Here is a 16,151-nt window from a genome sequence, read left to right as displayed (position 1 = left end):
CAGCCATATTGCGCACCACACACCAGCTTAATGTTGGAGAGGAGACAGTGTTACGAAGCCAGTTGGTACATATGGGGATGATTAGGAGGCCATGATGATGTATAGAGGTGAATGTGGCCTTGCACCCCTATTCTTATTCGAAGGACATCCTGGGATTTTAAATGACCAGAGAGTCAGGACCTCAGTTTAATGTCTCATCCGAAGGACGGTGCTTTTTGACAGTATAGTGTCCCCTTCACTATACTGGGGCATTAGGACCCACACAGACCACAGGGTGAGCGCCTCCTGCTGGCCTCACTAACACACTACTAGCAGCAAGCTAGTTTTCCCAGCAGGTCTACCATCCAGGTACTGACCAGGCTCAACCCTGCTTAACTCCAGTGGGCAACCACTCTTGGGCTGGAGGGTGATGTGGCTGCTAAAAAAAGAAGAAAAAAATTACCACCGTGTACAAATTCATTGATTACTTAATAACTATTCATCTGTGGCATTTCATAATTTTTTAACATCACTCCAGATGTTGGTCTTGCTTCTAAAAAAATAGAAAAGAAAATAGAAAATTCGAGCCGGGGACCTCTGGTTGAGTTGACATGGAATGACCCCGACGTTTTTAATGAGATTACTGCATTCCAGCATGATGGATTTTCAGTGCTTGCATTAGGCAAAACATACATACTTTAACATCTTGTACAATTACCTTGTAATTTATTAAACATAAACTAAGGACGATTGAATCATCTTGCATTTTGCAACCGCTAGAATTTGAAGAGCCTTCATACCATCAAGTATGTGAGACGGCAGCCTGCAAAACATTGACTGAAATGTTGACAAAATCTGCAGGAATGTGGCCATCTGGTATTTGCAAAGTTCAGAAAGTCCACTCGCTCTATGCAGTTGCACAACCTCAGCTATCAGTTTCATGTGCTTGGAGCTGATACTTCTACGCATAATTTAACATTTTATTTTCATCACATAGTATTCAGAACGTTGTAAACGTTATAACTGTACCTTCAAGGTAATGCATAACCAAGTAGGCCATTGCAACAGAAAAGTGGGGAAGGTTACAGCTGCTGGGTTAACCATCACAAATCAGAAGCGGCCCAGCTGTCATTCAGCAATAGACACCACCCCCTTCTCAAAGTGAACACTACACTCTCTCACTGAGCGATCATTTCTCGCACAGTCAGCGGTTCTTAATATATATAAAACTCAAGACACGACAGACACGATCTCTTTAGCCACCGCACGAAAACACGTCAACATCCAATAATAATTCACCATGACCACTTCTGAGCCGATCTTCTCGAAGGGGGAGAACTGCAAACAAGTGTGGCACGACGCGAACGCTGACTACAATGAGACCGACACACACCTGGAGATCATGGGCAAGCCCGTCATGGAGCGCTGGGAGACTCCATACATGCACTCACTTGCAACAGTTGCCGCATCTAAAGGTAATTTTGACAGCTTTTATTGATTTAACCTGTCAACGAATGAAGAGACATTTTGTTTTTAAGCGTAGCGGCGTTTGAATGAGGATTAAAAGTGCTTTTATTACAAAGCTACACTCAAAGGTATGCAAGCATTTGACGTATCTGTCAAAAACCGTACGTGCGAAATCTACTATGGCGTACGATGACGTTGCGTCGAAGCGTCCAATCGCACTGCGGGTCATTGATATTCATGAGGAACGCCTTCACAATAGTAGGATCGAAAGATTCCTACGTGAGCTTTCGCGTGACCCCGATGATAAAATCGTTTATCTACATTTTATCGGACTGACACGTGTTTGTGCCACGGCAACAGCTGTGCAGTTCCCCTCAAGCCGAAGACTGTTATATAAACTATCACTAACAGTTTAAATATACCACGGGACAGCGCGCGGCTTCATGCGTGTGCGAGAGTTGACTTTGCCTGCGCAGATTTACTGACACGGACTCAAACTCGCAGCTTTATTTGCGCATACACATATTTCCACACCGTCGGAGCATGTTTGACTAAAAAAAGGCTTGAATCTCTAGAAATGCCGTTTATTTGAGAAGGGTCACGCATGCCTATTTTTACTCGTCTGAAACATTAGCTCCAGGGAAACACCTTAGCAGTGGCCGTAACTCTGTCACTCATATGTGTCTAAGAGGACGGAGTAAAACTGCCACTACGTAGAACACACTTGTGTTTATTGGCTTACGTTAAATTGGCTGGTGTATAGTAGCCTACACGTTGCATTCAATATTTACTCAACGCATTGTAATGGTATCCCTGTTGAAAAAACAGCATATGCTGGTTTGGTATGTTTTGATGCTGGTCAAACCAACATCAAACATATCTAACCCATCATATGCTGTTTATTCGACAGGGATAGGTTCAAGTGCAATTGCACAGCAGATTAAATGGAGTCTGGAAGCAATAAATAAGAAATAAACATGTTTGATATTAAAGAAGCATGCATTTTTGGGGAATGAAGGTGGAAGGGTGCTCGAGATTGGCTTTGGAATGGCCATAGCAGCTACTAAAGTGGAGTCCTTCCCCATTGAAGAGCATTGGATCGTTGAGTGTAATGATGGGGTATTCCAGAGACTGCAGGAGTGGGCCAAGAGTCAGCCACACAAAGTAAAGCGTAAAATATTTCTTCAAACACCCTTTTAAGTGGTTCGTTTTTTTTGTGTGCCACTAAATGGTTGTGCTCTTTGTGCAGGTTGTTCCTTTGAAAGGTCTTTGGGAAGATGTGGTGTCAACCCTACCTGACAATCATTTTGATGGTAAGATATCTAATACAGTTCTCTTTGATGCAAGAACATGTGTTTTACTATTCTTATATTTTAAAGATGTGAGAAATATAATGTACCTATATGTTTGTCACAGGCATTCTTTATGATACATACCCTCTGTCAGAAGAGACTTGGCACACGCACCAGTTCAACTTTATTAAGGTATGTCAGAGATCAGATAGGGAATATTTGCTGTCATTGACCAAACTCAGGTTTTTGAACTGCTTGCTAATCTTGATGCACTTTGTTCATAGGGTCATGCTAACAGACTGCTAAAGCCCGGTGGTGTGCTCACATACTGTAATCTCACGTCCTGGGGCGAGCTGCTGAAAAGTAAATACGATGACATTGAGAAAATGTTCCAGGTGGGTAAAAGTATGAGTTAACGTAAGTGAGAATATATATAATACTTTATGGTTTGATTCTTTGTTGGGTTTTCTTTTCTTTAGGAGACACAAGTGTCCCACCTTGTGGAAGCCGGATTCAAAAAAGAGAAGATCAGCAGCACGTTGATGGACATCAGTCCTCCCAGTGAATGCAAATATTATTCCTTTAATAAGATGATCACACCCACTATTCTTAAAGAATAAAAAAAACACGCTGTGTTTTATACAAATTACATTTAAATAACATTCTACAGTTTTTTGTCTCAGTAGCTTTACAATGTTTTATTCATTTATAACTTTATAAATGAATTGCTTTTTATAAATGACTATAGTTATGCCAAATTTCTTTTTTCAAATGTACTACATGAAATAAACAATTACTATTTACGTTTCTTGCATGTCCAGGTTTTATACTTCATTGCACACACAAATTACACATTACTGAGTCTTCAGTGTGCTTTACTGCGATCTCAGGCATTTTAACACTGCACAATATAGGTAGAGAGTAAGCACCAATTTGATTTAGTTGATTTCTCTTAAACACTGCCCTGGTGGTGGGTCTAATATTGCATCATCAAATCTTAAAATTCTGAGATATATGGTATCTTTTTAAAGCTTAGAATCTCATAAACAATTTAGCATTTTTTGTTCCCAAAACCTCTCTCCCTAGTGAAAATCATACAAATAATAATAAATTTCATATTTATATCACACAAACTCACAAGAGATGAGTTAGCAGTAGAGTAGCATTACAGATTGTCAAAATGTTGACAGCTTTCTGTAAAATGAGACCATATTTATCAATTTACTGTAATATATGTGGGTAGGGCACACTTTTGAATTCCGGTAAAAATGCAGAATATGGACCAGAGCTGTTAAACTTAACTTCAATCATATTACATTAAATATACGCATTTGCATTTATATTCATATTCACAAAAGGGTCTTTGTAAATCTCATTAGTGTTGTCTTCTTTACTGCATTACAATGAAAAGCATTCCAATTATTTTGTAAAATGGTAATGAAGATTTGTGAGGAAATTTTCCTTTCACCTTTAACAGAAGTATAATGCTGTCACAATGCTAACAAATGTTAGCCTATGTTTTGCATTTCATTTTCTCTATGTACTTTAAACTATGATCCAAACTTAACAGGTTATGTGAGATCTACCTGAATGTGTTAGATTTGGATATATCATTATTATTTCAGGTGGGATTTAACTTGGCAATGTCATTCTTACTAAAATTATTGGATTCTTTCATCCTCAAAGTTGGGCTATAGATGCTCATATGTATTACAATTATGGCTACAGTGATAAAGTTTCACAAAAAAATACACATTTTTTTCAGCAACCTCTCAGCATTCAGAAAGTCTTTTAATGTAGCTACAAAGAAGATGAGCTCAAGGAGGGCTCAATCTAGAGAAGTTCCTAAGAAATAAATTTTCTTAGGCCGACAAATGACCAGAATTAAATAAACATTTTAACAGACCAGACACACGCACACAATCCCTTCTCACTTGCGATACCAAATTTTTATTTTCTTCTCTCGTTTGATCTTCCTCTGTAACTGCAGTATTCCGTACAGAAGAGCTTCAGCAGTTGGAGGGCAACCTGTTGAACAGGCACAAATTAGATTATTTTGTAAACACATTTTAAAAACAATAAAAACAAATATTCTTGTACAAAATAAAATAAAAAACACGGGTCAATATTGCTGCTACTTATTTGAAACTTGATGAAACACACCTGGGACGTAGATGTCCACCGGCACGATACGATCACAGCCCCGCACCACCGAATAAGAGTAATGATAGTAACCTCCACCATTAGCACAGCTAGCAGAAAACAAACAAATTAGTTTTTCGGTCTGCAAAAAGTGTAACATAATGAACTTGACCGTTTCAACACCTGCTTCACCAAGTGTTTAGTCTTCTACATCTAAAGCAAAATCTGTCAGCTTATTACTCAAGACAAAATAATAAACTGTGTTTCTTACCTTCCCATTGAAACGACGTATCTGGGCTCTGGCATCTGATCATACACCTGCCATTACACAGACATACACATGAAGTCACTATCACAGTATCGAAACCTCAGGGAACGTTTTGCATTCCGGTAAGATCAGAGACACCAGACCTAACAATGCAGATGAACTGAAGGCTGCTATTAATGCAACCTGGGCTTCTGTTACACCTGAGCAATGCCACACGCTGATTGCCTCCATGTCACACCGGATTGATGCAGTAAATCATGCAAAAGGAGGCCCAACCGAGTATTGAGGGCATAGAAATGAACATACTTTTCAGAAGCCTGACATTTCTGTTTAAAATATCCTTTTTTTTATTGATATTTTGGTATATTCAAATTTTCTGAGACACTGAATTTGGGGTTTTCATTATCTGTAAGCCCTTCTCATCAAAATGTCAAGAAATAAAGGCTTGAAATATTTCACTCTATGTATAATGGATCGTATAATATATTGGTTTTACTTTCTGAAATGAGTGACAACAAATATTGAAATTTTTCATGATATTCTAATTAATTAAGAATATTAAGACCTGTATGTGTAATAATGATTTGTATTCGTATTGCGTGTTATTTTGGTGATAAATCTCTTGCTGTGTTGTTTGGATTGTTACGTTTCAAGTCTGGAGTACCATTGTAAATGTATGATGTGGTAAGTGTGATGGTATAATAATGTATGCGCACTTCTATAGGAAAGCACAGTAAGCTCAAATACCCTACTGTACTGCGTGCGCAGAAGGCCAAGGCTCAAACATCACGGTTTGCAACTGCTCTAACAAGTAATTTACTTAAATGTATATTACCTAAAAGTAATATACACAATAGTAGCTTATTCAATCCGTTATGATGTAGATACCTTCCGCAAAGCAGGGGCCATTTTATTGGTTAATGTTCCGGCGACGATCATGACATCAGCTTGTCTAGGGCTGGCTCTGAATACAACACCAAATCGATCCATGTCATAACGTGGAGCGGCCATGTGCATCATCTCCACAGCACAACAAGCCAGGCCAAAGGTCATGGGCCACAAGGAGCTCTAAACACAAACACAATTTTTTTTAAATCATTTAGTTGCTGTAGGAGGAGTAAAATCAAATTTTTGCTTCTAAACATAACCTCAAAAAATTGCATTGATTTGGCTTCTCTAATAGTTGTACATACCCTGCGCGCCCAGTTGACCAGATCATCCAGCTTGGTAATGACGTATTCACCCTTGCTGCTGAGCGATGAGGCTGGTTTTGGTGCTAATGCTGTGCTTTTCTCTCTGAATGGGACAAGGCTGGAAAGAAATCGGCACACCTATTTTTACTTGTTATTCAACAAATAATTCCACCATCACAACATTACTGATATGGATAACATCAGTAAAAATAGAAATATTTGCTTTAAGGAAAATTATAAATGTGGCAAATATTAATGATATAAACTTAATTCATGTAAAAAAATAATCAATTTCACACCTTGTGGAGCTTTCATCCTTTGTGTCCGTCAGTGGAACTTTTCTATGAGCAGCAAAAGATGAAATGGCCCTACATTAAAAATATAAAAAAATACATTACACTCAAATTAATCATCAGAATAATGCAATAATAGAGATAAATATATAGAATAAACAACGCAACTGACAAAAGCAACACGCGTCTATGAAGTTCTAAGGATGAAATCAAGTTGCATGAGGCGTTTTATATAAAAGGCACTAATATGAGTCTATGACGACACAAGTTTAACGAAGTAAAGGAAATAAAACCTTACCTTATATTAAAGGACCCAAGGGCGGGAAGGCGTGACACTAAAATTATTACACATAAGTCATTATTCAATAAATAGTTGTATGACCTGTACCAACCTAAAATACACTCAACTATATTTGCATAACAAAACTACAATATTTAAGTTAAAAGCACTGCATAAAAACAAACGTGCATATACCAACCAGCAGAAAAACTAAAGATAATATTCCATTACATTTAATTAAATTTGTTATTCATTTCCCCAAAAATGAACGTTATCATGCTACCTCGTTATTAAGCTTAATAGGTTTAAACTTTACAGAAACCGTTTATATGTACAAAATAAACGAATTATTTCTGGGTTTAGAAAGGTCGATGTAGTTGCAGCATGACTCTTAACTACTTAAACGTTTGAGTATAATGTCAAATGTTTATTTGTATGCGACAGTCAATCTCAGATCAGTCGTGTTGAGTAACAAGGTCAGTGTGTAAAATCTATTAAGACACGAAAACATTCACTTAACAACGGAAGACACATTACAGCGGGCTAATATTTAAAGCAACACGTCTTCATATGATGCTGTAAGAACAATTCTGCATTGCCTTTACTTAAAAAACGTCTACTTTTAAACTCGTTCGCTCACCCATCAACGCCGCCATCTTTGCATAATACCTACTTCCGGTTGTAACGCGACTTCCTCCTCTCGGTTAATAAAAGACCTTAGATAATAACATAATAATGGGAACTTTAAATGATTATTTTTATATTTTAAAATATAGTATAAAAATATAATCAAGTGCAACACAAACACATTTAATGCATTTTTACGTTAAATAAAATTCTAAATTACAGTTACAATTACGGAATAAATATAATAATATTGTAAGGTTTAGAGGATTACTGAAGAAAAATATATAAATGATTAATCAACAAAGTAGCAAAGCAAGTTGCATTCTCATGCAATTCACATATAAAATCAGCAAAATATGAACAATCTGTTAATTCACAACTTCTATTCCTGATATATAATTGGTCAAATCTGTATTGTTTTAAATCCGTAAAAGTAAATATGAAGTTTATATTTGGTAAAATGAGAAAACGGTCGGTGTGAATAACGGTCAGTCATGATGAGGATGTATGAAGTGTGTTCATTATTTCTGATGTGTTGGATATCAGTATCTGAGACCCTCGTTCAGCTAAACGACCCCCGGGTAAGCGCAGACATGCGTTCTTTATTTAGGAAAGGTGTGCTCATTAAATTAGCCTTACGAAAATGTAACTGCGGGTTTTTTGTAATAAGTTATTAGTCGTGTTTTGTAGTTTGTCTTGTTCTGTGGTTCCTTTATTGATAGATTATTTATATTTCTTTGTGTTGATTCGCAGTGTGGTTTTACTATGTATGTCATGGTTAAACACCAAGGTTTCATCGGCATCAACAACACAAACAAACATCATGTGGCCAAACTTCCGATTCACATCTGAAAAAAATTAATAACTGTTGAGTGTTATAAATTACAATTAGCATGGAATAAAATCTTAATATAAATTAATATTTATTTCATTTATCTAAATATAAAATATTGTTATATTAGAACCAAAGATAGACCGGAAGTTACCTCGGGCAAGGCATGTTTATTGTTTGATTGTTTATTTATGTGTTTTCTTTCATTTTTACAATACCATAGTTTTACAGCAACCACAGTTTAGCAGTGATATTTGTAGTTAAACTAATGTCATAAATACAAATGGTCACAAACAAAAACATGATTTCCACAATTTTACTATAGATCATATATAATATTTTAATGGCTTATGCCAACAGGGTGAAGCAGTGTCAAATAGAAACCAGTTCTCCTCTCCAATAAGCTTAAATCAGTTTTACAGCAGGCAATGATAAATAAAGGACTGTTTGGTCAGCTTTGAAGTTTGTTTACCGCTTCTACTGTAATTATTTTTGTTATTTTAATCCTTAGAATACTTTTGTAATTTTTTTTTGTCTTTCTTCCTGTAAAGCTGCTTTGCAACAATGAAACATTGTGAAAAGCGCTATATAAATTAAACTGAATTGAATTATTAAAACTGATTATAAACTCATGTTTGATGGAAATTATTTCCACATGAATCGAAGAGCCGTGCCTTTGCATTCATTCCATCCACATTATTTACATGACCACGTCATCAAACAAGAAATAATGGTATTAGATAGTCGCTTTAAAATAGAGTAATTCAGTCTGAATTAATTATGCACCGTGTTTGCAGGCGTTGCAAACCTTGAGGATGCCCAAAAGCAGAGACCACCCCACCATGACCGGCCCACTGAATGATCCTTTATCCCTTAATGTCAGCCTATGTGTTTTGCAGGTGACTTCGGATCTTGCATCCACTCCTCTCACTGCAGGGATCATTGCTTTGTCAAATGAGTCGAAGTAACTACACATATGTCATTCACAATATACAATTTTGATTAATGTCATTCATAATTTACTAAATTTTTGTCAACCTCATAGCCCTACACTGACCTGGCGTGACGTGCGGTACATTGCGATACGAGTGTCTAGACCAGTGGGTCTTAGGAGAGAGGACTGGCACCCTAGTGGAATGTTAAGACTGGGTGAGCGTGAAAAGTTATCAGTTTGTGAGATACACATTACATTTGTCTGATGTAAAAATGCAGACTGCATTTTTTCACTCTCTGGGCTATGGATTTCCTTCAGTAAGCCATTACTTTGGTTACGGGCATCTGGATGCTGATAGGCTGATGGGAATGGCCAGGAATTGGAGATCAGTCCAGTTTCAGAAAAAGTGTAGAGATGTCATCACAAGACCCAGGTAAAAAATTTTGTCTGGTCTTTTCTAAAGACACATTTATCTGTCCAAGTATTTTGACTATTTTACTTGTCTGCAAGTGTGTTAAGTGGTAAATTCACTCTTCGATGGAACAAGAAAGCTTGGCAAGGATCAGGAAGTTGGATTTGGTCTTTGGAACATGTGCAACTGCATCTAACCCTCACAAACACACGATGTAGAAACCTCACTATCTCCCTCAGCGCAGTCAGGTCAAACATCCATGTTGGTCTTGAAACTACAGATGTAGACATGACAGATGGTTATATTTCAATTTATCTTTCTTTTCCAGACCACTGGACTGGTCCTATGAGGAATTTTATGACTGGCCTGTTGTACATATACAGTTCCGGGACAAAGCTCCAGCTGGATATTGGGTCCTTCAAACAGAAAGTAACAACAACCTTGATAGAAGCGGTATGTTTTCAAACCCCAAGTCACAGGCATGAATATGATTAAATATGATATTATATAATGCAAGCTTAACCCTTGTGTGGCGTTTTTATTCAATGTAAGATTTACATTTATTTATTTGTACAAAAAATTATGTTTTTGTCTTTAACAAAAAAATGTAGCTGCCCAAAATCACAATAGAAAATGTAAAAGATTTAGAGGTTATAATGGGAATTGTATTGGCTTTAATGGAAACTATAATGGTATCTACTGGAATGTGATGGATTCAATTGGTGGGATGTTAAATCTTATTGGAATAATACCCAAAACACTCAACACAAATACATTTTGTAACGATGTAAAAAGCAAATGGTTCCTAATGGTATTTTAATGAAAACCATAAAAAGTTCTGTAATGGTTTCTATAGTTTTTTCAGCAAGGATGTAAATGACAAATATTAGCCATATTTAGCTTGTAACTGGGAAAAAGTAAATATCAATAAAGTATTTTGAAATCATTTGTTTTATTTAAACAAATAACGCTCTGGTTCCACTAGACCAGAGCAACAAAATCATGAACACCACCCAAGGGTTAAGAACACCTATTTTAATTTCTTTAGTAACTGACAGTTAAAAGCATTGTTCAACCAAAAATTAAAATTCTCCATTATGTTATCAAACCTGTATTTCTTATTTTGGAACAAAAAAGGATATACGTTTCTTTATCTCTGTACAATGGAGGTAAGTATGAATAGAATCTGAAGAAAAAAACTGAAGAAAATAAATTGTACCGTTTACTCTATCTCTCAACCTAAGAGCATCCATCTCAGGTTCATATGGTGCTGTATGGAACTAAGAAGCAAATGATAAATCACCGTCTTAGGCGACATATTGTACAAAACTGTGAGATTAAAGACCAATATGGAACTTGTGAGGGTAAGTGATGCAAAGATCTTTAGTTTGTACTTCATAGTTTACATTCAAATCTGTTTATCATGTCTAATTATCTTCCAATACATCAAATGTTCCAGTGTGTGCCTACCCCTATTATCTGTATGAGAAGTTCTGCCTCGTGTCCTGTCCACCTCATCATTACGAAGAAGAGGGAAACAGCAGTCGTCCCTCTCGCACGTGCGTTCAATGTCATCATACGTGCAACACCTGCTACGGTCCACTTAATACACAGTGTCTCGCCTGTCCCCCCTACTCCATACCTGACCCCAATGAGGGTACCTGCAACAAACAGGGGCACCCCTGGGAGAGGGACAGAAGGCAGCAGGAGGCAGAGATGTGGATCATACTGGCACTGTCTTTTGTGTCACTATATATATTGATGATGTGCGTTACTGCAGTTTCATGCATCAGCCACATGATGCAGAAGGGCAGAAATGATGATGCCCAGAATGAAGCTCTTGCCATGGAGATAAGTGATGTATGAAATATAGGGCCATGAAAGGCACCCCGATGAAGTTATGATCGGTGTTGAGTCTCTTTGGGTCATTTATGAAACGTATTACTTGCCTCACTTTATGTGATTGGGAATTTTGAAGCATCATCCAAAAATGCACATCATTTACTCTTCCTCTTGTCATTTCTCACATGTATGACTTTCTTTCTTCTACAGAACACAATCATTTGGTAGCCAAACGACTGTGATACATGACAGAATTTTCTTATATCTGAAAGCACAATTTTTGTGTTAATAGCACAGATAATATGAGACATTGTGAACTGGAATCTACCACTTTCTAGTTTCAAACATAAAATACGTACAGGTAGATGCACGTTTGAAAGAAAAACACATGTTTTTCTTATTTTATTGGTTATTGCAAACACCAAAAATACCTTAAAATAGCCTTCTGCAGAAAAGACAAATGAATAAACACTGTTAACAGTGTAAAATGTGAAAAGCAAAAACAATCCAATAGCAGAAACCTGTACAAAGATCAAGGTTTATCAATAAATTAAAGATTCTAGCCCTAATCTGCACGAGAGTCAGAACACCAGCTGACCATCATGACAACAACACATTTAGCTTTGGCTAGCAAATAGCTTGTGCATTGACTTGCATTCATAGGAATGGAATCGCAACACACATTTTTGTTTATTCAAAGATTCAGTCTTCAGTAAGCAGCCTGTGAAAGTGGTCGGTTCTCTTCTTCAGAACATTTCTAAAGTCATCCTGCAAACACAATAAGCAAACAAAATCATCATGACTATCATAACATGACATGTAGAAATCTACAGATTCATACTCCATTAAAACACTCACCGCTTGCACTAGTTTCTCCAAGTACGGGATGAGTTTTTGCAGCTCGCGATCCTCTTTGTCTCCATTCCAGCTCTTTATGGGAATCATATTCATCAGCTGTTAAAAACAAACACAGATGAACACACAATATTGACAAACCTGACAAGCATCTGATCAACTCAGAGACCATCTTTAACATGTTACAAAAACCTGCACATTGTGCAGTAAAGACAGACGTACGTGATAAGGGAAAGTGTGAGGGGCGTTGTCTAGGATGACGGTTTTCGACAGGTCTCTCTCCAGCACGTTCAAGTCTTTAATGTAGTGTCCGAGCACACAAGCACAGTCATCCTGATACAAACGATGTCTTGAAACACACATACAGTACATGTAATAAGAGGTTGATCGTTTAATTTTTTCCTTTAAGAAGAAAATAAGTCACTTTGTAAGTTTTGTGTTTCTGTCAGAACATAAAATAAACAGATTGCAATTCTATTTGGTGCCACTAGGGAGTGCAGATACTCACAATCATTTTTTAATAAATTGTTTGCACAATTAAAACAAGTATGAGGGTGTTTAAAAAGTAGTAGGACACTTAAAGATACTGAATGTTTGCTTGCAGTCAGCGCATGCCTCACCTGAAGAGCTTTTTGCTAGGGTCCAATATTTCCATAATCTTTTCTGCATATTCTTTCTTAGCAGAGGTATAAACGAACATCTGAAACAGAATATATTCATTCATTCACATACAACAATCACAGTTTGGCAATTACCCCGACAAACAATCAGTCTTTGTTTTACCTCAAAGTGTTTCGTCATGGCTTGCAGAAACTCTTTCACATATGGCCTAAGGATCAGATATACCTGTAACAAAACACTTTGTGAATGACACTCAACATCTCATTCGCTTTAAATAGACAGTCAACATTTACTCTCAGATTGTTCCAAACCTGTATACATTTCTTTGTTCTGCTAAACACAAAGGAAGATATTTGGAAGAATGTCAGTAACCAAGCAGATCTCTTCCCTATTGAGTGCCATAGAGGATGAGATCGGTTTGGTTACAAACATTCTTCCAAATATCTTCCTTTGTGTAAAGCAGAAGAAAGAAATGTATACAGGTTTGGATCAATCTATTCTGAGGGTGAGTAAATGATGACAGAACTTTCATTTTGGGGAAACAATCCATTTAAAAGAAACTTTAAAAAAGCAGACTACTTGATTTTAAATACTTTCTTTTTTATTCTAAAGAAACTTGATCTCTCACATTTTATTTTCAGGGTAAAGTAATAGATTTACCAACCTTGTATTTGTTATCTTGAAAGTTGGTGTTGAATGTGTATTCAGCATCAGGAATCACATTGAGTGAACTGAACACAAGGGTTTCATCCTATGATCATACAAAAATAAGATCTACAATCAATCTGACATTCTCCTACACTTTAATAACTAACAAAAACTGTCTTAAACAACAGATACCCAATAACACACATTCACGAGTTACATTGTCTAAACCAGTGGCAACATGACAAGATTCCAGCAACGGGCAATTTGTCTGTCAACACTGAGCGCTGTGACTGACACAACACAAATCACAGATTACAGCCAATCAGAATGCCTAATAAAAGCCAGATAACACTCACCAAGTCAAGCACGAGTGTAGCGGCAGGCGTGCTTCTTGTCTTTGGTGGAATGTCTCGCACCGCTGAGACGGGTCTGGACTGTTGTGATCGGTTTGGTATGTTCTTAATAAACGTGAAACTAAAGAAAAAACAAGCATTTAACATAAAAAGAATGAGTAGTTCAAATTCAACCCCTTTTTAACATTTACAACTGAATCACAATTTTAAACCAACACGTTTATTACTGAATTATAATAGTAATATGACTTATTATGCAAAAGAAGGAAGCGACTCCAAACGGTGTTGTTAATGTCCAGAAAAATGGTCTATAGAAGAGACTCACGGACTAAAGACTTCGTCGTTCTCTTCATCCTCTGGGCTCACGGCACTATAGCCAAACACACGCTGTTCAGGACTGAAGAGCGCACCACGGGTGGACTGTTCATCTATCAAACAGTACAAGTGATATAAAGGTAACATAAGCCTTTATTTACTTCTCAAACTATCTGACAACAGTATTGACTGTCGATAGGTTGCTAAATATAGTCTCAATTGGGTTCTTCTCTACTCTGTTACTGCACTCACTGTCTTTTGGAGGTGTGAGGAAGTGCACCGAAGGAGAATAAAGGCTTCGAGCGGCAGGATTTACTGAAGAGTGTCGTTCCCGGAGGTGACGAATCGGTGTCTTGAAATCAGATTCTGAAGATTGAGATGTTGGAAAAAGATCACGCCTGCCGTTACATCATCTCAAGGAACATGCATTTATGTGTGAATAAATTACCTTTACAGACATCGGTTAATAAAGCTTTTCTCCTTCCATGTTTAATGCGTGGACGTTTGGCCGCTGTTGGGACATGATCGGAGTCCAGCTTAGAGCAGTCCTGAAGAACATCCACCTCATTCTCATCCTACAGCAACACATATGGGAGACATGAACACTTGAAAAATATTAAAATACACCTAAATTAAGTACATAGTTTATATAATAATAAATAATGTATAATCCTTAATGTTATGTTAGGTGGTGTCAATTAATATTTTATAAATAAACTAAGTGTTATTTTCGTATTTGGCAAACCTAAAGACCCACGTGCTTCTTCCTCAACAATACACAGAGAAGCTGATTGGCCGAGAAACAAGTCCGTCAAAGATCGGAAATCTTGTCGACTACGTGGAACATCACATCTTCCAACTTTGAACACTCATATTTAACACTCGTAATTATTCATTTTACATCTTCATACTTAGTGTTTACTGTTTGCCAATCTGACGAAATCGTTTTGAAGTAGAGCAGTTCAATTCGCTCCCTCAACCAAACGTCAACTTTTCAGCTGTTAGCATCATGCTAACCAGGCCCGTGCGGACCATTTCAAACGAAGAAACACGCGCACAACAGACCCAAACACAGGCATGAATAATAAACACGCTGACGTCAATACAGCACGACTGACCGGTGTCTGGGCCGACGGAGTGTGTGGTACAGCGAGCTCTGTGGCGGCTCGACGGCGGCGGGAGGGTGTCGTTGGGTTTTCGTTCAAAATATTTCTCGAGCGAAGTCTCATTTTCCGCCAGGCCTGATTAAAAAGACTTATTTAACAAACACCAACGCTCACGGATAACACAACGATGCGACACTCCGGTGAATATCCATGAATCGGTTCTGTGACGTCGCACCGTTTCCAGACTGGCACAGTTCAAAATGAAGACAAACGCATTTCGGCTTTAACCAATCAGCGCGCACGCTTCACAATGTGGGCGGGGCTTCGGACGCAAACAGAAGAAACGTGATAATCCTTCACGTTGAGAAGTCATTTAATTTTAAAAAGCGCGTATTTATGCAAAAATAAAGCTTTAAACAATCTTTAAGTTTCATTTTTAAATGCAAGGCGTGTTTTGCGGTAAGGTCTTCGTGGAGCTGAACAGGTTTGTCTTTAGATCTGAGAAATGTAGACCACCATGATTACATCATCATAAGACAAATTCATATTTATCTGCATGTATATTCAAAATATATCATTGAGGTTTACATAATGACTGAGGAATTAAGCAGTTTTGACTTTCTGCACTTTCAGCATAACCTTATAATATTACTATATATATAAATAAAATAATGGACATAATAATACCTACA

At 37.2% G+C, this 16,151-nt stretch overlaps 3 protein-coding genes across 4 annotated transcripts; 1 reads left to right on the top strand and 2 right to left on the bottom strand.

Annotated features, from left to right (window-relative positions):
- The first annotated feature begins 1,053 nt into the window (after positions 1 to 1,053).
- Positions 1,054 to 4,247, top strand: gamt (guanidinoacetate N-methyltransferase). The gene is made up of 6 exons (XM_079483104.1): positions 1,054 to 1,454; positions 2,465 to 2,610; positions 2,696 to 2,759; positions 2,863 to 2,930; positions 3,023 to 3,133; positions 3,218 to 4,247. The coding sequence occupies exons 1-6, from the start codon at positions 1,280 to 1,282 to the stop codon at positions 3,356 to 3,358; spliced, it is 705 nt and encodes a 234-aa protein (XP_079339230.1). The 5' UTR covers positions 1,054 to 1,279; the 3' UTR covers positions 3,359 to 4,247.
- Positions 4,248 to 4,512: 265 nt separating this feature from the next.
- On the bottom strand, positions 4,513 to 7,617 carry ndufs7 (NADH:ubiquinone oxidoreductase core subunit S7). Of its 2 annotated transcripts, none has more exons than XM_079483105.1 (8): positions 7,555 to 7,617; positions 6,933 to 6,969; positions 6,641 to 6,709; positions 6,342 to 6,459; positions 6,037 to 6,216; positions 5,152 to 5,198; positions 4,902 to 4,990; positions 4,513 to 4,766 (listed from the first exon to the last, which is right to left on the bottom strand). In XM_079483105.1, exons 1-8 carry the CDS (start codon positions 7,568 to 7,570, stop codon positions 4,669 to 4,671), a joined length of 654 nt encoding a protein of 217 aa, XP_079339231.1. In that variant the 5' UTR covers positions 7,571 to 7,617; the 3' UTR covers positions 4,513 to 4,668. The 2 variants fall into 2 exon arrangements, with proteins under 2 accessions (XP_079339231.1, XP_079339232.1); XM_079483106.1 differs by having other exon boundaries at positions 6,641 to 6,682; positions 7,555 to 7,591.
- A 4,312-nt stretch (positions 7,618 to 11,929) lies between these two features.
- On the bottom strand, positions 11,930 to 15,738 carry ctdspl3 (CTD (carboxy-terminal domain, RNA polymerase II, polypeptide A) small phosphatase like 3). The gene is made up of 11 exons (XM_079483221.1): positions 15,472 to 15,738; positions 14,802 to 14,928; positions 14,606 to 14,719; positions 14,364 to 14,466; positions 14,042 to 14,159; positions 13,702 to 13,788; positions 13,200 to 13,262; positions 13,037 to 13,116; positions 12,639 to 12,765; positions 12,420 to 12,515; positions 11,930 to 12,329 (listed from the first exon to the last, which is right to left on the bottom strand). The coding sequence occupies exons 1-11, from the start codon at positions 15,580 to 15,582 to the stop codon at positions 12,264 to 12,266; spliced, it is 1,092 nt and encodes a 363-aa protein (XP_079339347.1). The 5' UTR covers positions 15,583 to 15,738; the 3' UTR covers positions 11,930 to 12,263.
- Between the last annotated feature and the right edge of the window lie 413 nt (positions 15,739 to 16,151).

This window comes from Barbatula barbatula (assembly GCF_947034865.1).
Source record: "Barbatula barbatula genome assembly, chromosome: 20".
Classification (NCBI taxonomy): Eukaryota; Metazoa; Chordata; class Actinopteri; order Cypriniformes; family Nemacheilidae; genus Barbatula; species Barbatula barbatula.
Note: the sequence above shows the minus strand (reverse complement) of the source record. Positions and strands in the feature narration are given on the sequence as shown.